At 42.1% G+C, this 24,762-nt stretch overlaps 1 protein-coding gene across 10 annotated transcripts; it reads right to left on the bottom strand.

Moving 5' to 3' along the window:
- Positions 1-327: 327 nt before the first annotated feature.
- LOC147409686 (pleiotropic drug resistance protein 2-like) lies at positions 328-16,845 on the bottom strand. 10 transcript variants are annotated; one of them, XM_086431521.1, is made up of 9 exons: positions 16,308-16,829; positions 14,457-14,628; positions 13,932-14,274; positions 13,690-13,850; positions 1,732-3,235; positions 1,500-1,573; positions 1,308-1,359; positions 1,065-1,135; positions 348-940 (listed from the first exon to the last, which is right to left on the bottom strand). In XM_086431521.1, the coding sequence occupies exons 3-5, from the start codon at positions 14,126-14,128 to the stop codon at positions 3,156-3,158; spliced, it is 438 nt and encodes a 145-aa protein (XP_086287647.1). In that variant the 5' UTR covers positions 14,129-14,274; positions 14,457-14,628; positions 16,308-16,829; the 3' UTR covers positions 348-940; positions 1,065-1,135; positions 1,308-1,359; positions 1,500-1,573; positions 1,732-3,155. The 10 variants fall into 10 exon arrangements, with proteins under 10 accessions (XP_086287664.1, XP_086287660.1, XP_086287653.1 ...); XM_086431507.1 differs by having other exon boundaries at positions 349-940; positions 13,932-14,269; positions 16,308-16,828; XM_086431527.1 differs by having other exon boundaries at positions 341-940; positions 1,258-1,359; positions 13,932-14,628.
- Between the last annotated feature and the right edge of the window lie 7,917 nt (positions 16,846-24,762).

The raw sequence follows: 24,762 nt of genomic DNA on the forward strand, positions 1-24,762 counted from the left end.
TTATTGTCGAACTTGACAATAAAAAGTGGTGAACTCGACATTGGTAAAACCTACCCATTTTCGATTTTCAAGTTTTTCCAACTAAAATACATGGAAAGATTGACTAAAAACCTAAGATAAAAACTTGTTTAGATAATTTCAAACCAAAAGAATATATTCGACGGCTCAAAGCCGTCGAATTACTGCAAAGGCTATTTCTTTATGATGCTTCTAATACATTATTTTCTTTGCAAAGGTTACCAGTCGAGGACCTTCTATTAGAATACATTGTTTTCTTTTATTTATAATTCCATTGTTACTAAGCATTGAAAGAAACACAAACCTTTGCATGCAAATGGATTTACATTTGTGTATGCAAAGCAAAGGGCTACTGAATAAGGAAAAAAAATTAATTAATTTGACACAAGAAAGTGGTGGAAAATCCATTCATACACTGGTGCTGAATTTTGCCCTAAGAGGTTATCTTAAATGTCACATCAGAACCTTAAAGCAGTTTTCTTGCAAAATCATTCGAGTTTGGTCTATCAATAACTTTTCAAATACAGATTTTCCCCACCATTTATAGCTCAAAGCAATGTAGATTGCCTAGTATTTGCCTGCCTCACCAGCAAGGAGAAAAAAGTACAAAGCCGAATAATATCCAACAGTGCTGCCCTCTTCTCCATCGCTTTAGTTGAAATTAGAAAAAGAATACCCAACATTAAAAACTAAACCAACAACAAAATTCAAACTATGTTCTCACAATTTTTCCCAAAAATACACCAATCGTGCAGCAAATTGGGTGTCATGGGCATTTCATGAACAGGAGTGTAGTAGTTGTAGGTTTTCTAAGATTCTTCTGGACCCTCCCCGGGCAGGCCAAATATGTGGAGGTTTCAGTCCTTTGACCCTACTGCCATATATTTTGCATCTGCGTCAAATTTCACACACGTTGCTTTGCCTGCATTCGGCACAAAGTACAATACCCAAATCTCAGAAACTGCATCAATCTAAGATCATTAACAATTTCACAGCACTAATGATTCATTTAAGCATATAAGGAAGGAATATTTCTTGTACAATACCTGTGCCTGACAAATCAGGGAAAGTTTTGACACATTTTCATTCTGCTTTGACATTGGCAACTTGGTAAATTCTGCAGTAATTAAATTACTTTAATGAGACTGCAAGATTCCAAGTATTCTATAAAATAGTGTGTTAAAATAACTGCATTTGTAAGCATTTATACATCAAGTGTAGTCAAAGATTGGTGTGTACTACAATTCTAAATTGAATTCCGATTCTTTGGGATTTATTGGATTACCGACCTTATGTCTGAGCCCGCAGTTGCAAGATAACTTCCACTATGATCAAAGTCCACTGCAAATCCAGACACAAGATCATGCATTATGTATTGTTCTTGTTGAACTAGCCTAGTACCATACATTGAGGAAAATAACACAAATAAAGATTTACTCATGGCCATGAAAAAAATCAGTTGATGACGAAAATTTAGATACCAGAATTAGTTGATGTGCTTGAATCATAGGGAGTAAGGGTCTGGAAGTTCGTCAATTTACGTAAATCCCACAGCCTAACACCATCATGAGAGCATTTGAACGTGGCATGACATCCCCAACCTGCAAAGCAACTAATTATTCAACTTGGAACACACAAAGGAAAAAACAAGAGGAAGAGGAGGGGGGAGGGAGAGAGAGAGAGAGAGAGAGAGAGAGAGAGAGAGAGAGAAACCTGAGTAAGGCACAACCCAGAAGAAAGATCATAAAAGCACCGAGTATTGTCAAGTTAAGTAGACACCAAATACTTTTGGGTGGCATGGATTGTAACAGCTTACACCAGACAGAATTAATAGAGATGTTTCCAATCAAAAAACAGGCAGAAACACTGCTAATTTAAAATAACATGATTGAAAATGGAATAATACAATTCAGTATATGTGATCTACTCAACTTATAAAGGGACAAATCCAGGGAGCAACTTGAGAGTTTTCATTTAGTTATTACGAGTATACATTTAATTAAAAGAAAAGAGAATGTCCAAAGGCAGTCGGGGCGACCTACCTCACAACAATAAACAAGAATTAACTCAAACACAACAACTCCCATCTAAAGACAAAATCTTTCAAGAAAACAACTTTGAACTCTAAAAAGTTTACACCAACAAAATAATAACCTGAGAATACTTAATAGGAGCTCATGACCCAAGAGCTAATTTAAAATAACACAATGCAATAATACAATTCAGTATATGCAATCTATTCATCTTATAAAGGAACAAATCCAGGGAGAAACTTGAGAGTTAAGAATTATATATGAATAAAGTAGGTATCTCATAACATTTAAGCAAACCCTTACATATCTGCAATTATTTAGGAATGTTGTTAGATTGAGTGGTGTCCTTCTTGCATTAAAGGATTGTCCATAGAAAGAATGCACAGCCGTGATTTCCTTTCGATATGTGGTATGAGTGCTCCTTTTAGGAATGATAATTTTTATAAACTTGTTTTTTTCTGATTAAAATTAATCAGAATTATAATTTTTCTGTTCTACTTGTTTTGTTACCCGGTGTGTTGTTTTTATTCTAAAACCATGAAGCATCACATAGTTTCAAAGGGTTAAATGTTAAAATTGGGAACATTCTGTTCTTTTCAGCCCTGTTGTTTTCAATTTTCCAGTTAAATTGATGAATCCAATTGACTCTATGACACTCAACAAAAAAGAGACACATCAATGCAAGTTCAATTGATTGTTCCATATGCAACCGGACTTCATTATTACACAATAAGAAGAATAGTATATACACATCCCGAAAACTACTTATGAATTCAATTTACAAAACTAATCCAACACAGAATATACTTCTCGAACTTGAGAAATGATCACTTACGACTGAAGTAAGTAAATGTTAGAATAAAGAGAATACTGAATAAGAGAGAAAATGCCATAAGAGCCCCAATACCAATACTCATCCACAAACAACCCTCTTCCCTTGAGAAGGGCCTTTCCAACCGTTGGTTGATGAGTCAAATAGCATTAATCATAGATGATGGAGGCTTGTTATAGTTTAGATGTAGATGCTAGCATTCAATCAAGAAAACAAATAGTAATTGTGAAACTACGAGGAGATCTTACATTGTTCCATCTGTCATCAAGAAATTAATTGATGGTTATGGCATTTTGCCCATACATCATAGGAGAAACGTAGTAGCCCCAAACCATCCATGGTTGAAGATCATCTGCAGACACAGATAGAAATAGATCCTTAGAATCTGTAGATGCACGAAATGGCACTACACTTTCCTTCTCTTTAAGCTCGGGGGGACCTGCAAAACAGCCCACTCCGACGATCAAGTTAGCCAAAATGATCAGTGTAATGTGCTTTTGAGAAGAAGAATTCGAACCTCTTCACTCATAATCTTCTTCCTTATATAGGTGTTCGACTTGTTCGTTTTCTGTGCCACCCCTTGAGGTGACTTGGGGTAGTTAGCCTACTCCCTGACATGTCAGCTGCAGGAGTTGATGCAACTGCCCTATCGCTTCTGAGAAAGTCAGGTTTGGTCTGACATGACGTGGGTGGTTAGAACTGGCAGTCTATTGCAGGCTTATCTGTCAGACCTGTCATACCGACCTACGAGCTGATGGCACAGTTCCGAGCTTCGGATACATGCATTCGTCGGGATTAATAAACCGAGCCACGACCTCAAATCATTAATCTTGGCCCCTGATCGAGCCACGTGTCCGTGCTCAAGAATTTCCCCCCACAATACCCCCTCCCGAGCGCTCGGTCAGAATGATCGGGTACTCGGGAATATTAATAACAAAAATTGACACGTGGATGCCTCTCATTGGGTCTCAGCTAAGATTAATGATATCTTCATGGCGAATAAAGAGATCGTTCTCACTTCTCGAGGGCGGCGGTCGGTTGGGCTCTTATCGCAGTTCGCGCCCTGTCTGTTGGTTTAAACGGCGCAATTATTGCGTGGTGTACACGTGGCGCCCGGGGAATGGCTCGATTCGCGTGCAATGGGGCGAACGGTCGTATTGGGTTTCTCAGCATTTAATGCCTCATTATTGACCTGGGAAAACCCTGTCCGTTGATCCTAAACGCGCATCTCGAGGCCTCCTTGCCTATAAATATCCCTCTCACCCCCTACTTTCATTCTCACTCTAGCTTTCCTTGCTGTTACGCTGCCCATTTGTCTCCTCGCGCGCCCCCTGTTTTCGCCAGTGCCTCCGCCGCGCCCTCGCCGTGCCATTCAGTCCTTTGCCGCCCAGCGACCGGACGCTTTCCAGTTTCTTCGAAAGAGTGAGGTAACGAAATCGAGGCCTCTCCCCTCTCCTCTATCTCCCTTCTCTTCTTTCAAAAGGAAATGGCCAAGGGGAAAACTCATTCCCCTGTTCGCCCTCCGCTGGACGCCGTTCGGGATGTTTTCGGCATCCCCAGCGGTGTGAGTCTATCCTACGTGGATGAGACCCTTACTCAGCGTGAGTGTTCCTCAGGTGCCACTGTGGTACACTGGGGGCAACTGAAGGCTGGCCTCCGAGTTCCTCTCAGTAGGCTTACTCGAGAGGTACTAAACTTCTACAGGAGGGCTCCCGGCCAATTGAGCGGGAACTTCTTCCGTCTAATTCAGGCTTTTGAGCTGATGAATGATAGACTGGAAGAAGGCCTGCAGCTCGGTCTTCCGGACATTAGGGCACAGTTTGTCCTTAAGAAATGTCCGAGTAGGCCGGGCTTCTTTTATCTTTCTAAGAGGAGAGGGAAGCCGTCCTTGATCGAGCTTCCCGACTCTGATAAGGATTGGTTTTTATTTCCAATCCGACTCTCCGGTCGGTGGGAAGGCGCTTCCGGGGACGAGCTTCCCCCCTTGCTATACCACTCCTTCAATCCCTATGGTGAGTGTTCCCTGGTTTTCTATCTTATTGTTTTTCTTCTTCTTTTTTTTTTTTTTTTTTTTTTTTTTTTTTCCGTGTATACTGATTTTTCGCTGTTCTATTTTGCGCAGATCCGACTAAAGATAAATTCCCTGGTGAATCCGTGGTGATCACCCATCTTCTCTCCAATATCGATCTCTACCACCACGCAACAGCCGCTCTACCCCCTACCATCCGTCCTTCCGATATGGCGCTTCAATCCAAGCGCCCCCCACCCGTCCTCGGATCAGACTCCGAGGAGGAAATAAACGAGGCTCCCCCGACCCTGCCTACTGGAGCTGCTGGGGTGGGGCGCGCCTCCATGGGGGAGGAAGAAGAGGAAGATCACCAGCCTCTCCTCAAGAGGTTAAGGAGGGGGCCTCGACCTCCGGCACCCATTTTCCAGCTACCACCACCTCCTGCACCCGAGGAGTCCAATGATCTAGCCGAGCCGTCCCAGGTATCTTCGGCTGGATCGGCTCAAAGGGGGAATATGCCCCCTCCCTCTCCATGGGTGGTACAACCCATGATCCGGGGGAGGCCGGTGTCTGACAAGGACTCCGCCTTATCTGACCCGGCGATAGCTCGGGCAATGTTTGATGTGACCGCGCTTCCTCGCGACGTCGAGAAGGTTCGCCGGAGTTTTGCAGCTGACTCGGCAAAGTTCTCGCGCGACGCTTTCCGAGCCTTGGCCGTGGTAAGATACTTGTCCTTTTCTCCTAATTTACTGTGTTTTGTTTCCTTTTTCATCGTCCTTTTAACACCGTTTTCTCCTTGCTGATCAGGCTCAGCACGCCATGGCCAAGCTCGTAGAGTCTCGCGACGCTTCCGTGGATACCCTTCGGGCCGCGGAAGGTCGTGTTCTTCAGCTTCAGGCTGAAAAGGATGCGGCTGCGGCCAATTCCGAGAAGCTCCAATCGAGCTTGGATAGCGCACTATCCGAGCTTGAGCAGAGCAAGGATAAATTGGCCCTGGCGGAGGGGAAGATCTCCTCCCTGGAGGAGCTGGTGAAAGCGAAAGAGGCGGAGCAGGAGAGAGCCCTCCAAGATCAACTAAATTCTCTCCAAGCCCAGCTGGACTCCTCAGAGGAGGCTTGGGAGACGGCCTACAACAAGTTGAAAGCGAAACTGAAGAAAGCCGAGGCATTAGCAAAAAAGCCAGAGGCGATCCCAGAAGCCGCTTCGATTGCCATTCCCGAGCCGATTCCCGAAGTCCAAGCTGCACCGGTTGAAGACCAGGCTCCCGATGATGCCGTGGTTGAGATTGAAACGGATGTATAGTTTTTTTTTTTTTTTTTTACCCCTTTTTGGTGGCCCATTTTTGTAACTGTGTGTCATTCCGACATATATATATATATATATATATATTTTTCGTTGACTCTTGTGCTTCCCTTTTTGCTTTCTCTTCTTTCTTTCCTTTTTCTTTTATGTTAAGGCTTATTGCTTAAAAAGAAGACAAACGAAATAACTTAGTATACCTAAGTCCTTAGGCTCGATCATAAGATTTTTCCTCCAAACCAACTCCTCAGTTGGGCTCGGCTCCTATCGAGGGGCCGAGGCTTTTCCTTAGACCAACTCCCCAGTTGGGCTTGGTCCCCGTGGTGGGACCAAGGCTTTTCTTCCAGACCAACCCCTCGGTTGGGCTCGGCTCCTATGGAGGGGCCGAGGCTTTTCCTTAGACCAACTCCCCAGTTGGGCTTGGTCCCCGTGGTGGGACCAAGGCTTTTCTTCCAGACCAACCCCTCGATTGGGCTCGGCTCCTATGGAGGGGCCGAGGCTTTTCCTTAGACCAACTCCCCAGTTGGGCTTGGTCCCCGTGGTGGGACCAAGGCTTTTCTTCCAGACCAACCCCTCGGTTGGGCTCGGCTCCTATGGAGGGGCCGAGGCTTTTCCTTAGACCAACTCCCCAGTTGGGCTTGGTCCCCGTGGTGGGACCAAGGCTTTCCTCCAGACCAACCCCTCGGTTGGGCTCGGCTCCTATGGAGGGGCCGAGGCTTTTCCTTAGACCAACTCCCCAGTTGGGCTTGGTCCCCGTGGTGGGACCAAGGCTTTTCCTCCAGACCAACCCCTCGGTTGGGCTCGGCTCCTATGGAGGGGCCGAGGCTTTTCCTTAGACCAACTCCCCAGTTGGGCTTGGTCCCCGTGGTGGGACCAAGGCTTTTCCTCCAGACCAACCCCTCGGTTGGGCTCGGCTCCTATGGAGGGGCCGAGGCTTTTCCTTAGACCAACTCCCCAGTTGGGCTTGGTCCCCGTGGTGGGACCAAGGCTTTTCCTCCAGACCAACCCCTCGGTTGGGCTCGGCTCCTATGGAGGGGCCGAGGCTTTTCCTTAGACCAACTCCCCAGTTGGGCTTGGTCCCCGTGGTGGGACCAAGGCTTTTCTTCCAGACCAACCCCTCGGTTGGGCTCGGCTCCTATGGAGGGGCCGAGGCTTTTCCTTAGACCAACTCCCCAGTTGGGCTTGGTCCCCGTGGTGGGACCAAGGCTTTTCCTCCAGACCAACCCCTCGGTTGGGCTCGGCTCCTATGGAGGGGCCGAGGCTTTTCCTTAGACCAACTCCCCAGTTGGGCTTGGTCCCCGTGGTGGGACCAAGGCTTTTCCTCCAGACCAACCCCTCGGTTGGGCTCGGCTCCTATGGAGGGGCCGAGGCTTTTCCTTAGACCAACTCCCCAGTTGGGCTTGGTCCCTGTGGCGGGACCAAGGCTTTTCCTTGGACAGCAGGCATAGGCACAATGATGGCTTTATTGATAATATTTCTTTAAATTGAATACATTCCATGGTGACTGAATTTCCTCACCGGTCGGAGTGCCCAAGTAGTAGGCGCCGCTTTCCCCGACTTTTCGCACAACATACGGTCCTTCCCAGTTACAGCCGAGCTTCCCACTATTAATTTCCTTGGTATTAGAAAATACCTTTCGTAACACCATATCTCCGACTTTGAACTCCCTGCAACGTACCTTCCGGTCATAAGATCTCTTCAACACCTGTTGGTACCGTGCCAACCTCTCCATGACCCTTTCCCGCGTCTCATCCAACCAATCCAAATTCCGAGCCACCATTTCGTCGTTGAATTCTGTCTCGGCCACCAGCGTCCTTGTTGTAGGAATCTGTATCTCGGTGGGAATGACAGCTTCTGTTCCATAGGCTAGTGCGAACGGAGTGAAACCTGTCGCCCTTCTTGCCGTGGTCCGGTATGCCCATAAGACGCTGTGTAGCTCGTCTACCCATCTCCCCTTGTGTTCCTCCAGCTTCTTCTTCAAGTTCGCGAGGATTGTCTTGTTTGATGCTTCGGCTTGGCCATTTCCCTGTGGATATCTTGGCGATGATTGCAGAGAACGGATTCCGTATTCCTTGAAGTACGATTGCACGCGGTTGCCCTTGAACTGAGTTCCATTGTCCGAGATCAGTGCATAAGGGATCCCGAACCGCGTTATGATGTGCTCCCACGTGAATTTGATAACTTCTTCCTCCCGGATCCGTGTAAGGGGAACAGCTTCCACCCATTTAGTAAAATAGTCCGTGGCCACCAGGATGAATAGCTTGCCCCCCTTACCCGAGGCAGAGGTCCCACAATGTCCATCCCCCATATCGAGAACGGCCAGGGTGATTTCATAGGGTGGAGTTCACTGGCTGGCTGCAATGCATGGGGGCATGTTTTTGGCATTGATCACAGGTCCTTACATACCTCTTACAGTCTTCCTGCATCCTTGGCCAGAAGTAGCCCTGAGTGATAACCTTGTTGGCGAGCGACCGTCCTCCCGAATGATTGCCGCAGATCCCCTCGTGGATTTCCGCCATTATGAGCTCGGACTCTTCTTTAGAAAGGCACTTAAGAAGTGGTCCCCCGAAAGACATTCTATACAGCTCCTCCCCAACGAGAGTGTACTTTCCGACCTGCCGAAGCAATTTCTGGCCTCTCCCTTGTCTCTGGCAGAACCTTTGAGCGCAGATACTGAGTGAATTTTTCCATCCATCCCGACGTTCTCTCGGCCTGTGCGCACTCCTTCTCCTCATGTTCGATGCTTGCTTTAGGCAGGTATTCCACAGGTAAAGACCGTCCCTCCGTCTCCCCTAGCATTGAGGCAATGTAAGCCAATGAATCTGCATGCCTGTTCTCATCCCTGGGTATCTGGCATATCTCCACTTGGTCGAACTTCTCGATCTCTCGTTTAACTGAGATCAGGTATCTTGCCATGCGTTCATCCTTTGCTTCAAATTTCCCGTTGCATTGGTTGGCTATAAGTTGGGAGTCGGTGCATAGCTTTACCCGGCCGATTTTCAACTCGCTCGCCATTCTTAGCCCGTGGATGACTGCCTCGTACTCCGCTTCGTTATTTGACGCCCCGTACCCAAGTTTAATTACCTTTTCCAGTCTATCGTTGCTCGGTGTTACGATTACTATTCCAACCCCCGAGCCCGAGTAGTTCGATGACCCATCGACAAAAATTCTCCATCCTGCCTGCTTGTCCCACAGCTCTACTTCTTCCGTCCCTTCATCCTCGTTCTCCAACTCTTCCCAGTTCGGATCCTCAACCGGGAAGTCCGCAAGGAAATCTGCCAACACCTGCCCCTTTATCGCTGTCCGGGATTCAAACTGTAAGTCGTACTCTCCGAGGATTACAGCCCACCTCGCCATCCTCCTTGACTTTTCGGATCTGTGCATCATCTCTTTCAGCGGGGTGTCCGTCACAACTCGGATGCGGTGGGAAAGGAAGTAAGGCCTGAGCTTGTGCGCCGAGTAAACGAGCGACAATCCCATCTTCTCCGTCCTGGTGTACTTAACCTCCGATATGCCCAATGTCTTGCTGACATAATAAATAGGATATTCCCGTCCCATTTCAACTTTAAAGAGAACTGAGCTTACCGATGATGGACTGGTCGCCAGATAAATCCCCAGCTCCTCTCCATCTTCCGGAGAGCTAAGGATCGGTGGCTGCCCCAAATACTTTTTTAGGTCGCTAAAGGCTACCTCGCACTCCGTACTCCATGCAAAATTCTTCTCCTTCTGTAATAACGCGAAGAGCGGGCGGCATCGATCGGACACCCTGGAGATAAACCTGTTTAGCGCAGCTATTCTCCCCGCCAACTTCTGCACCTGCTTTTGATTAGCGGGGCTCGGCATTTCTACCAACGCCCGGATCTGGTCTGGGTTTGCCTCGATACCTCTCCTGGTGATAATGTGCCCGAGGAATTTCCCAGAGGAAACGGCGAAGACACACTTCTTCGGATTCAACTTCATTTTGAAACTCCTCAGCCGATCAAATGTTTGCTTGAGGTCTGCCAGATGGTCTCCCGCTCTCTTGCTTTTTACCAACAGATCGTCGATATACACCTCCACAGTCTTCCCGATCAATCCTTCGAACATTTTTGTCACGAGTCTCTGGTAGGTTGCCCCGGCATTTCTCAGACCGAACGGCATAACTTTAAAACAGAACAGCCCTTGCTCGGTGATGAATGATGTCCGTTCCTGGTCTTCCACTGCTAAGGGGATCTGGTTATACCCCGAATATCCGTCCATAAACGACATTCTCTCATGTCCAGCCGTGGCATCGACCAACCTATCAATCCTTGGTAGCGGGAAGCTATCCTTTGGGCATGCCTTATTCAGGTTCGTGAAGTCGATGCACACTCTCACCCTTCCATCCTTCTTCGGCACTGCTACTATGTTCGCTATCCATTCTGGGTATTCTACCTCCCTGATAAACCCGGCCTTCAAAAGCTTTTCGATTTCCTCGTTCACCCCCTGCCTGAGGCGCGGCGACAGCCTCCGTGGCTTCTGCCTAATAGGTCGGAAGCTTTCATCAACATTTAATCTATGGCATGCCACTGAAGGGTCTATCCCAGGCATGTCCTCCAATGACCATGCGAATACATCCTTGTTTGCCCTCAGAAGTTGGAGTAGTGCTGCCCTCTCCTCCTGCAACATCGTGGTACCAACATTGACTATCTGTCCTCCATCGCCCCCGAGATCCACGGCTTCGACTTCCTCAACTGTTACTCGCTGCTCGGGCAGCGGCTGCTTCTGTAATTGCTACGAAGACTCATTAACAGTTGGAGTTACCTTTCTCTTCTTCGGTGGGGCGGCCTCAGTGCCTCGGTCCTGCTTCAACGCCAGGTGAAAACACCTCTGCGCCATCTCCTGATCTCCCCTGATTTCCATTATTCCTTCCTTACCCGGGAAACGAATAACTTGATGATAGGTTGACGGGACTGCTTTCATCTCGTGTATCCATCTCCGGCCCAAGATCGCGTTATAAGCCGAGTCTGCATCTATCACCACAAATCTTGTCATTACCACTTTAGACCCCGCTGAGATCGGGAGTGTGATTTCTCCCACCGAACTGCTAGCGGCACCGTTGAACCCATAGACGAGGGTCGGCGTTGGCTCCAAACTTCCTGAAACCCCCATTCTCTTAGCCGCGCTTAGGAAGAGAATGTCCACCGCGCTCCCCGAATCCACGAGTATTCTTCGGAGCTCGACGTTTCCCACTGGGAGTGCGATTACTAACGCGTCCTGATGGGGCCCTGCCGTCCCCCTTAGGTCACTCTCTGTGAATACGATTGCCCGGGGATCTGCTCCGTGGTTTGCCGTTCCAACTACCCGTACTCCTGACGCCACACTGTTAACCCCGACCATATGTCGGATCTTTTTTACCTTCTCCCGAATCTCACGCCTAGACGGCACTTCGGCCCCTAATATTCCTGTGATGGTATGAATTATCCTGCGCTCTTCCGTCTCTCGACGCCCTCCTTTAGCTGGCCTTCTTTGCTCGGGCTTTCGCTCAGCTCTCTCGGTAGTCTCCCCACTTCTCCTTCCTCCCGTGGAAACATAACCTTTGAGCTTCCCAGCATCGATCATATCCTGGATGATATGGCGCAGCCTGTAGCAGTCCTCAGTAGGGTGGTCCTCAGCCTCATGATACTCGCAGAATGGTTTTCCGGGTTTCCCCTTATACCCCCGTGGCGGCTGAACGAAATCGGGCTCCCCCCTTATGCGCCTCAGTATCACGGATAGTTTTTCGTTGAGCGGGGTATACACCCGGCCTCTTTTCCACCACGACTGCTCGTTCGAATCTCTCCGCCTTTTCTTACTTCCTTCCACTCCGGGGTAGGTCGGTACCTTTGAAGCGTCTACTCCTCCTTCGCTGTTAGCCACTGTCTGGGTGCTTCTTCTTCTGCCCTTCACAGATTCCTCCACCAGGATGTACTTTTCCACCTTCGCATACAAATCTTCTAGACGAGTGGGATCAGACTTGATCAGGGACTCATGCAACCGTGTTCCCGGGATCACCGCAGCGATGCACGCCGCGCATGCTGTGGCTTCGTCCATGCCCTCTACGTCCAGGGCTCTCGTTCGAAAACGAGTTACGAACGACCTAATACTCTCCCCGGGCTCCTGTCGAAGGTTAAATAGAGTGTTAACTCCGACCTTCTTCCTTCGCAGGTGCACGAACTGCCCAACGAACGCTTCTTCCAGCTCGGAAAAGTTCGTAATGGACCCAGCTGGTAAGGCCTGGAACCACGTCATGGCCCCAAGCCTCAAGGTTGACGGAAACAGCTTGCAGAGCAACGGATCATCATTTTGGTACAGCACCATTTGACTTCTGTAGTGCAGTATATGGTCCATGGGATCTCGCGTCCCGTCGTAAGTTTCAAACTTTGGCATGTGGAACGACCTGGGTGGTTCGGATTTCATTATCGCCTGCGAGAATGGTGTCCCTTTGAGCTCCCGAATTGCGTTCCGTACCTTTTGCGCGGGATCCTTTCCTCGCACGAATTCCTCATCCCTCCTTTTGAGCATCTCCTCCACTTCCTTCCTCGTCATGGTTTCTTTAACTTCGGAGCTTCCCTGCTGCGTTTTTACTGCTGCTGAATCTTCAGTCCAATCTACCTCCGTTCTTGCCGCTCGAACAGGATGGTCGCTACTCTGCTCTGCCCCTGGGCCTTCCTCGGTCTCCGCACGCTCGCCTAACCTTTGCCTGAGCTCTTCGTTTTCCTTTCTTATTTTCACTATCTCATCATTTTGTTTCTCCCACCCCCTGCGCATTTCCTCCCTCATCTCTGTGAGTAAGTTGTACATTGCTAGCATTGGATCCGGCGCGTTTGGGGGCGAGTCTGCTGGTAGTGGATTTGATGGCTCTCCACGATTTTCGCCTCTAGCTCTTCCCATATTGGTCGTTTTTCTCCTTGTAAGTTTCCCACAGACGGCGCCAAATTGTAGATGCACGAAATGGCACTACACTTTCCTTCTCTTTAAGCTCGGGGGGACCTGCAAAACAGCCCACTCCGACGATCAAGTTAGCCAAAATGATCAGTGTAATGTGCTTTTGAGAAGAAGAATTCGAACCTCTTCACTCATAATCTTCTTCCTTATATAGGTGTTCGACTTGTTCGTTTTCTGTGCCACCCCTTGAGGTGACTTGGGGTAGTTAGCCTACTCCCTGACATGTCAGCTGCAGGAGTTGATGCAACTGCCCTATCGCTTCTGAGAAAGTCAGGTTTGGTCTGACATGACGTGGGTGGTTAGAACTGGCAGTCTATTGCAGGCTTATCTGTCAGACCTGTCATACCGACCTACGAGCTGATGGCACAGTTCCGAGCTTCGGATACATGCATTCGTCGGGATTAATAAACCGAGCCACGACCTCAAATCATTAATCTTGGCCCCTGATCGAGCCACGTGTCCGTGCTCAAGAATTTCCCCCCACAGAATCCAATATTTTTCATCAAATATTAACAGAATCCAAGTACACATCTGTACAAGAATCAAATACTAACCTGTGACGACAATGTAACATCTGAGGATAAAAACGATTAGCAAGGTAAATGTACCAAGTGTATTTGCAACAACCATTGTTCTACCCGCTGCAGCAATGAACCGAAAGAAAGAGAGAGCCATCTGATGTACACCAAAAAACGCCAAAAACTGTCGGAAAAACCTACTTATATAGAAGATGTGTCAGAAAATCAAACAAAAGACCTTCCAACTTAATTGGAATCATATTTTTAGTGGCAATTACCTGCTCGCAGAAGGAGCGAACCCAATCGTGTAGTATGTAAGAAGAATCCATATCCTTGATTCTAGAAATGAGATGGGAATCCTAAGGACCCAAATTGGCAAACCAAAAGCCCAAGCAGGGAAGAATAGAAAATGTCTTTGTTTATAGAATACAGGAAGCCTGAAAACAGTCATGGCAATTAAGCTCTGCCATCCCATCACTATGTGAAAATACTGAAATATCGACAGCCCATAACCGTCGAACTATGGATCCATTCGACAGTCTCGATCGTTGAATTGGACCATCGAATCAAGGGACAACATCTATCCTGATGACCTCATCAATTGGAGGATTGTGCTCTGCACTAATATATGAACCAAATCCAAGCATAGAAACAAAGAAAAATGCTTGCATAGAGTCTCAAATTTCAATAGTGCCTAGTGTCACAACCACTAGATTAAGTTTCAAATTTTTATTCCAACTTACAAATTCAAGAAGGCCTTGAAATTAAAATTCTGAACCACAAACAGTTCAAATCAGAGTTACCTGGAGCATCAGCAGTAGTAGAGGTTGGCGAAGGCCTACGGCTCACATCATTACCTAACTGAGTAGCAGATGCTGCATCCATCCCCTCTTCACATTTCTGCCGGGCTTTCTCAGCTGTGAGTTGCAATTGACTTGCTTCCTAGTGTTCTTGACTTTCCATATGTTCCTACTCCTGAAGCAAGGCAACATTGATGCAAGAACAAAGTGAACATTAGTTGTATTAAAGCTCAACATGGATCGAGTTAAAGTAGACAAGAGATGCTAATCAAAAACACTAGGAAGCAAGTCAATTGCAGATAATTTAAAATGAAAGACTTAAAAAAATAGTGGGTGGTGATCCCATATGGAAATTTTATCAAATGGAAACAGAACACTGTGAGACCTGACCAAGAATTTAGTTGAGGGAAACCTAAAGGGTTCACCAGTAAAAAATAAACAAAGATGCAGAAATTTCGGACACCAAGCTCTCTATAAAACATAATTTAACTCAATAAGATTATTCAATTGAAATAGCTACCATTTTTCATTGAAAACTAGAAGGCAATATATCAACAGATTAAGGGTATGTTTGGTAACACTTCTGAAGTCTAAAGTCTAAAGTCTGAAATCTGAAGTCTGAAGTCTGAAATCTGAAATCTGGAATCTTGTTCTGAAAAGTTGTTTGTTTATAATTTATAAGAGCTTCTGGTTACAAACATAATTTTAAAACATAATGATCATTTTGACAATATTACCCTTTTGTAATTATAATAAATTGTTAACCAAAAAACATGTATAATGAAACCATCTACATATTTAATTTCAATTCCTAACAAATCAAACAATCCAAAAGTATTGTTTTCAAATTGAATTCTCATTCAAAGTACAAAAACAAATCATTAATATATAAAATAATATAATTTTTTTTCCAATTTTCTGTTTTTCGTCTCTCTCATTTATATTATTCTCTCTCTCTCTCTCTCTCCAATTTATCAAAACCAAGAAAATACAAGAACCAAGTAAAACACAATAACCAATTAAACAAATCATACACTCAAAAGAGTCCATCCAAGGACCAAGGAAACAACTCATACACCCTAAAGAGTCCACCTAAGGACTAAGGAAACAACTCATACACCTAACAAAACCTATCCATCTCTCTTTCTTTCTCTCTCTCTCTCTCTATTCGTCTAATGACCCAACTTTATGCAAGAAGAAAAACAAAAAAGATAGAAGGAAAGATAAAGAGAAGATGGAGAGAGAAATAAGGAAAGACGTTGAAAATGGTTCGATTTCTCCATAATGGGTTCGGTTGGTTATTTGAGATTTTAGGATTTTTGTTGAAGTTTTGATTTTTTATTTGGTTGTTTGTTAAAGTTTTGATTTTGGGTTTTTGTTGAAGTTTTGATTTTTGATTTGGTTGTTTGTTGAAGTTTTGATTTTGAGATTTTCTCAATATGAGATTCACATGCTATTAATCGATCAGGGAAGAACAATAGAGTAGTAGATGCACATACTTTTGTAGATCTTGACAGCCGAGTTGGACATGAAGGAGATGTAGAAGAGAAAGGAGAGGTAAGGGTTTAAAGATTTTTACAAAAGAGGGATAAGTGATGAAAATAATTATTTTGAGGAGGGTATTTTAGGTATAAAATATTTTTTCAGATTTCAGAACTTCGTCCAACAACTTTTTATGGCTGATTTTTTTCGGCTGAAAATGTCTTCTTGTTCTTAAATCTGAAAATAAACAAACAAGATTAAGACATCTGAAGTCTGAATTTTAATGGTGGACCACCTCCATTCAGACTTCAGAAGTGTTACCAAACACACACTAACAACAAAGAAACAAAATCAGAAGAAATTAAGCAATACCTCAGACGAAGAAGAGAGATCTATAGTGATTTTTTTGGGGTTTGTTTAGTGGCACTGATGAGTGAGCTTCAGTTCTTAGTGTTTTCGACTTGAACCTTGATTTACTCTTCAATTTGAGCTTCGAGAGATCAAAAATCCATTGACGAAGTGAAAAGAGCTAGGTGTTCTTCGATTTGAGAGACGTGAGCGATTGAAGAGGCGTAGAGTGAGAGTGAGAGTGAGAGATCGTTCGGTGCTGTCGAATGTCTCATTTGATTGATCGGTGTTCTCTAATTCTAGTTTGATCGATCAGGATTCAATATTGACGGATTTGTGAGTTTTCGATCGAAATGGGAGATTGAGAAGAAATTCTCGTTTTCCTTGAGAAAGAAAATCGAATGGGAGATTAAGACAGGGATTTGTGAGTTTTCGAAAAACAGGAGATTGAAAGAGGAGGTTTTCATTCAGTGATCGAAAGAGGAGGATTTGTGAGTTTTAAAGAAAATTTTCATTTTTTATTTTGTTAAAAAATGAAAAATCCGGTGGTTCGTTGGGTTTAGCCCGTTAAATAATTTTGTTGGGCTTACATGTGGATTTTGGGGCAGCCAAAATAAACGCGAGACTTGGGCCGTCGAATTTAACGATATATTAATAACGAATTTTAACTTTTTTGAGGTAGTGACAAGACTTAATTGGGGTTTGACCTACACGAGAGTGGACAAAAATATACACTCAACACTCCCTATCACTCATAAGGGTGGAAAGTTTTGAACCCACTCCTTGTTACATTACGTGCACCTCATCATGTCAAACAATCAAACATTCACCAATATTTCATCTTTAACCAGAGTTCAGTTCTAAGAGTCTAACCCCACTATGAACATAGGGAGTGAACATCGAACCATGTGCATTATATGCAAAAGCACTAAATACACGGTCGAGTACGATCCAAGATTTTTTACAATTAATGTCGAGCATGCCAATGCCATCAACTCATACAGTACCTTTAGGAAACCCAAGTCCAACTCATGTAGTCAGACGTACCACCCCGATACTAAATATCATCATTTTCCTATCTAGAGCACGCTCGTTAGATCAAAAACCTGAAAAGACAATCTAGGCAAAAGATAGAACAACAAAAAAAAAAAATCTCCGTTGAATCGAGGACCTGAAAAGACGAGCCGAGCCATAACATCAGAAGTCTGAATGACCAAGCTTCAATACCCAACTTAAACCAGGTAAAGACTCAAAAGCCACATGTATCTTGTCTACGATTGATCTGAAAAGTTTTACTTTTCTAAATGAATTAACGGGGATAAAGAACAGATTCTATGATGAATTTCATAAATAAATATTTTGTTCCAATTTCTTTGAGCTTGACTCAAAATCTTCAATATAAAAAGTCAAAATTAAAAGTTAAACTTTTATTACGCTTGCGGTAATCAAAGATTTCAAATTATCATAACAAGGGCACTTCTTTTTTCTAAAAAGTATATTCTCCCCCCCCCCCCCCCCTCCTTACACTAAGGGTATTCTTTTTCAAATGGTTTTCAATTGTCCCCAATACTATGTTTCCTGTCAAACTAGGAACATTTTGTTCTAAAACCTCCCAAAGGATAAGGTTAACCTTGAATTAAGTTACCCTCTTACTAGCAATTTTTGAAAAACCCCTAAGGTTCAAAAAGAAGTTAAAATGTTGGTCCAAGATTTATTTTTTTTGAAAATCCACCGTCGACACTGCATTCTCAGATTTTGCTCAGACACCGACAAGGGTTTTCTCGAATTATGCTTAGACACTACTGAGGGTTTTCTAGGATTTTGCTCAAACACAGCCGAGGGTTTTCTCTGATTATACTCAGACACCATCGAGAATTATCTCGGATTTTACTCAGACATCGTCGAGGGTTTTCTTGGATTATGCTCAGACACCACCGGGGGTTTTCTTGGATTTTGCTCAAACATCACCGGGGGTTTTCTCGGATTATGCTCAAACACCACCGAAGATTTTCTCAAATTATGTTCAGACACCGTTGGGGGTTTTTTAGGATTATGCTCAGACACCACCAGGGGCTGGGGATTTTCTCAAATTCTACTCAGACACCGTCGAGAGTTTTTTTATATTTTGCTTAGTTGCCATCAAGGGTTTTCTCGAATTATGCTCTGACCTACCGAGTTTTCTCAGATTTTACTCAGATTATGCTAAGACCCCACTAAGATTTTTTCTTGGATTTTGCTCAGATTATGCTCAGACTATGCTCACCTTAAGCTTAGTTATGTTCAGATTATGCTCAGTTATGTTCAATTTATGCTCAGTTATGTTTAATTCATAATTTTCTTAAGTTTTGCTCAAATCTTATGTTGACCTTGTGCAGTTTTTCACTGTTAAATTTGTTATCCTCCCTGCAGACACTCCAATTTGCACAAACCCATTAGGAAAATTCAAATTTCCTCGAATTGATTCCGATTTAAAACTCAAGATTTTCGACGGACCCGCATTGCCACGTGTCATCATTTTTCATGCATACATGCATCATACCACATAATTTTGCATACTCAACTTTGCCCCTAACCCGTAACCATTCTCCATTCACCGCTCCATCACCCATACCATAACCAAAGTCCATTTCCTCCTCCAACCTAATCCAAGTCTAAAACCCAAGTCCATATTCTAAATCCAAAGCCAAGTCCATTCTAAGTCCAAACCCAAGTCTATATCCTAACCCAAACCCAAGCCCAACACCAAGCCCACTCCAAGTCCATTCTCTCACCCCTTCACAAGATGACACATGCTGATACCTCATAAGCCCCCAATACCCAATGCATCATCTAATTGGAGGGTCAACTTCCCTTTTGTGAAAACTCAGGAATGCCCTTCTCAAAAAGTCTAGTCAAATCAAAAAAGGTTATTTGGTCTTTGGTAATAATCCATGAAGGTGAGAGAATTTTCCATTATGCCCTCAAAAGGTGGGAATCTTCAAGTACATACATGGAGTTCTCCCATTGGTCCATTTCAAAATTATACTTCCACCCTTGCTTTATTTGTTATTTACAAATGAATCAAGATATACTTTTCACTTACCACTTCACCTTTACACATGCCATGCTCCCATTCACCCTCCCAAAAGTACTTTTGTTCTCCCATTGGTCCATTTCAAAAATTATACTTCCACCCTTGCTTTATTTGTTATTTACAAATGAACCAAGATCTACTTTTTACCTACCACTCCACCTTTACACATGTCAATTCCTTATTCACCCTCCCAAAAGTACTTTTGCTCTCTCACCTCTATTTATCAAAAAATCAAGGATCAAAGAATGCTTTTAGGGTTTCTTCACAAATGTCATCTTTACCCTCAAAGAAATAAAAAATCCAAAAAGAAATAACCTAAACCTTATGTCCATTTTCATTATTTTTAGGGTTGTACCACTTTATCCCCAAAAGTTCTCCAAAAACTCTATAAATACCCTCATTTTCTATGAACAACTCATGCTTTCAAACCCCCATCTCTCAACCTAAAACTCTACCAAATTCTCTACTCATCTCTTATCTCTTAACCTTCAACTCTCTCAACCCACCCTCAACTATATCCTTCAACTCTCAAGTTCACTTCTCAAGCTCAAGTTCATTCAAGACTTCCAAGGGGACAAGGTGGGATAATAGTTGTTTATTTATTTTCTTTTATCTTGCATCTTCTTCTTCTAACCCTCTTTTTTCTTTTTAGAAACCCTTAAGATGTAATGGAGAACCCTCCTTCATCCCGAGTAGATTGAACCTCAACCTTGGGCATGAAATGCTTGAGGCGGTTTGATCGAAATGATGGAGGTTGAAGCCCTTTTTAACCCATTCTCATATCATGCATCATAATGTACACTATGCACACACATCACACATGTTTGGTCATGATGAAGAATTGTGTAGCTCTCTTGATGGGGCTAAAATACTAAATTTCTAGCTAAGCATGCATGCATTAAGGTTGTGGATCTAAAGGGAACTCCATCAATGGAATTTTTTCAAAATCCTAAACCAACATCTCAACTCATGCAAAAGTGTATTGACTCCATAAAATATCCTCTCCATAGGATATTTCTCATCTCAACACTAATATCAAATCTTCTTTCAAAGAGGTACATATTCACTAAGTGCACACACCCACTCCATGCATTTCATGTAATTTTGTTATGTTGATCTTTTCAAAAAATGGCCAAATCTAAAGGTAACCACCATAGGTGGAGAGAATGGGGTGCTTAACACCTTCCCCATTCTCTAACCAAATCCCCTTACTTAGATCTTAGGTAGACCATACCTTTTCCATGATTGAGAGTCATTACAATGCCATAAAAAATGATTTTTAAAATAATCGATTCGAGTGCCCATTCACACCATTTACAAAAAAGAATGGTGGCGACTCCAAACCATGTAGCATTGAGGTTCATTGTGAACATTTCATGTCTACACTCCCAACATGAATGCCCATAATGGAAATGCACCATTTCAAAATCATTACTACACTATTGCACATACATGCACTCTCATTGCATTTGCATCAATCAAGGAGAATTTCCTGAAATTCAACGATTTGACATTTTTTTAGCCTAAGGAGAGCTTACCTACAAGGATCTAGACATTTTGACAAATTGCTGAATTAGGTTGCAAAATGAACTATCACTGGCTTTGGCATTCAGATATCGCACTGTCTACCACAATAGATTGACCATCTAGTTTACTTCTACCCTCTGTCAAAGAGGAGCATCTGTAGATACCCCACTTTTGCATCTGCCTAATTTGACAATTCGTCGTCCGATTGCCGTGAATTCCTAATAATGAGCGCAAAGAACTCAAAAGCTTGTGAGTACTATTCCTGATGCCTTTTGTTTCTAGTCTTTTCATCCCCCTTACTTGCTACGACTCGACATAAAAATTTAAGCACGCTTAGGACCGCTACACTCGACACCTAATTTAGTAAGTACGTACACTTAGGTTCGTTACACATTTCGATAACTTAGAGATCTCACCACACTAGAAAAATACAACTTTGAAACTTAGAAATAATCACGTTGGGACTGAAAGAAACTTCACGCTAAAATTCGTAAAAATCTGTAAAAATCACCAAAATGACGAAAATACCCCTCATAAATTTCAGACCTCCAAAAAATCTCGAAAGCTCCTCTATTGCACTCAGAATATTATTTCAAGTCTAACGGGATCCAAATCGATGAAAATAGAGAAATTTAGGAAAAATCATAAAAATAATCGAAATACTCTTCAATATCCAACTCTAACATAGAGATCTTGATCCTTAAGAAAACATGAAAAATAATCAAAATCAAACCAAGTTAAAAATTCAATCTAATGAAAATAAAATTTAAGTCAAACTCAAATAAAAAATCAAACAATAAAAATTAAAAATCAAACTCAAATTAAAAATCAAACAATTAAAAAATTAAAAAACCAATCAACCAATAAAATCAAAATAAAAATTTAATTAATCGACTAATCAAAAAAATCAAAATAAAAATTTTAATTAATCAACCAATCAAAAAAGTAAAAATCAATTAACCAATAAATTCAAATTCAAATTCCATTGAAACCCAACTAAATTAAATCAACAAATTCAAAATTCAAAATCGAACTCAATCGATCAAATCAAATTGAAATTAACTCGTAATTGAACAATCAAAATTCGAAATTGAATGCAAACTCAAATTAAAAGAATTTTTTTTAATTTAAATTAAAATGTCGACAAAACCCAATTCAAAATCAAATTGAAATCCGAAACAAAAATTTATCAACCAACAGAATCAAAAAATAAATTTACCAATCACAACTCATCCACGGAGGGCTATCGTGGTACAAGTAGCATGAGATCCCCACCATCATTCTCCAAAAAGGAAATCAAAATAAAAATATATATATAAAAAGAAGAAAGAGAGAGAACGTTTAAGAAGAAAAGGAGAAATAAATTTTTTGAAAAAAAAAGACTAAAATAGAAACCTAGATTCTATAAAAGGAGCTGGACGAAACAAAGAAGCTCTTATATGTTTTTGAATTGGTTGTCTTCTTCTCTATTGCTGCAACTTGGTGCAACACTTTTTTTTACTGAGTTCTTGCTCTTCTCTACTCACTTTGATGTTCTATAACAGCCCATTGCTGCCCAACATCTTCCTCAGAACCTGCTCTCTCTCCACGTCTTCTTCTCCAATGAAGCTACCCCTTCTTCACTTTGGGGCTGCACTCATCTTCTTCTCTGCTGCACCTCTTCTCCTCTCTTTGCCCAGCCAACTCCTTGCTATCATAGCTTCCTTTCCCTACATTACAGCCCTTCTCCAACATGTAGCTATTGCACCTCTTTCTTCTCCCTCATAGCCCACCTGCAACTCCTCTCTCTATGCTTACACCTCCCTCGTAGCCCACATGCAACGTCTCTCCCTCTCTTTTCACATCTCCATAGACCACATCTCTATTGAGTCTTCATCAACCACACGTCTTTTATTTTCTTTACCTTCATTTCTCCCATGTTTTTCAGCCCCCTTCTCCTTCATATTTCTGTCCTTCTCTCTCACTCTCAGCCCTCCTCTCCCTCTCTCACGTTTGGTCCTACAACAACCCAACTCATTTTCATCATCTCCATTGCCATACTTCTAACAGCCCCACTGCTGTATTCACGTCAAAACCCACAACCCTCCCAGCCATCTCTCTCAGCCATCATCTTCTTTAGAATATAACGCATCCACCTTCCTCACCGCCACAGTGCATACCAGTACATCTCTCTCTACTCTCGTCTTTTTGCAGCCGCGAATACTCCCAAGTCTTTAGGTTGGACCTGAAGGAATCAATTCACTACCATTTCATTCTATAGGCAAGTCTTTTTTAGTTTTTATTTATTTTTCTATTTACTTTTACACATTGGTAGTATTAGGAGAAATTTTTTTTTTTTTTGTATTATTTATGTTTTCAATTAGTTTTACGTCTCGATAGGATTGGTGGGATATTTTTTATGTATCTCTTTATATTTTTATATCAAAGAGATTATGAGAACTTTTTATGTATTCTTTTCTAAGTTTTATTCATTCTTTTGCAAGATGATGAGATTAGGAGAATATTTTATATGCATTTTTTTATTTTCTTATTTTTTGCATATCAATAGAGTTAGGAGAATATTTATTTTATATATCTTCTTTAGGTTTTTATTTATTTTTGCATAACGCTAGGATTAGGAAAATACTTTTTTATGCATTTTTTATTTTCTTATTTACTTTGCACATTGGTAGGACGAGGAGAATATTTTTATGCATTTATTTTATTTATTTATTTTATTATTATTTTTTATTTTCGCATGTTAATAGGATTAGGGGAATTGTTTTTTTTATTTTTTATTTTACAATCGTTGTGCTTGAATCGGATTTGTATGGCTTATGATGATATAGGTTTAAACTTTTTGTATTATTTTAAGGTTATTCCATATGATTAGTGCCCTTCTCGTCTTAACAAATATGCATGTCGTTGAATCATAATTGTTTTGAAAAAATTGAAAATTATGTGTGCCTGTTCGTTTAGTTAATTCAAGAATTTGATGAATGTGGATTTTTTTTTTTTAAATTTAGAAATTTTGTATGCATTGATATTTATCAATCTCCAATTTGATAAGCATTATAACATTTTTTTTTGTAAATTTTCAACTTAGTGATTCATTGTAGACCCATGATTTTTCTAATTTGGGATTCCATATTCATAAGATCCTTCTTTTGGAAAGTTATAAATTGTTGGAATTTTTCACTCAAATTTTCCACTTTGAAAAGTTTTGAGCAAAAGTTTGTTTCGAAAAATTGATATTTGAAACTTTCTAATGTGAAAATTGCATGATTTTCTATTTTGGGAAAACATATATTCATAAATTTCTAATTTAGAAATTTCACATTTTAGTAATTTCTCAATTTAGAAGATTTTACAATTTCTTTTTTAGAAATTTCATGTTCATGGAAATTCAGGATTTTCTAATTATAAATATTTTTTTTTTTTCAAAACTTTCTATTTTGGATAATTCATTTTTATAAACTTCTAATTTGGGAATTCATCATATTTTCTTCAAATTCTAATTTAGGAAATTTCAAATTTCAAATTTAGAAACTTCATAAGTTGCCAACTTAGCAGTTTTATATTTATAATTTTCCTATTTGAGAAATTTCATGAGTTTTTATTTTAGATGGTTTGAGAAATATTATCATGTGAATTTTAGAAAATGATATGAGATTAGGGCTTTTTCATAAATTCTCATTTTTGTGCGAAATTCGAGAAATCATATAATAATTAGAGAATCGTAGTAGTAAGATTCGTTTGGCCAACTTGGTATAGATTGATAATGATTGGACCTTAGTTTGATTTTTAGTCTTTGTATGTTGACCATAAGATAATTTTGGATTGTAGTAGAGACTGATTATCTTGATTGGGCGGGTTCGGTGCCTAACCCATTTTGAAACC

The sequence above is a fragment of the Akebia trifoliata genome, chromosome 2, assembly GCF_017979445.1.
Source record: "Akebia trifoliata isolate Shusen 1 chromosome 2, ASM1797944v1, whole genome shotgun sequence".
NCBI lineage: Eukaryota > Viridiplantae > Streptophyta > Magnoliopsida > Ranunculales > Lardizabalaceae > Akebia > Akebia trifoliata.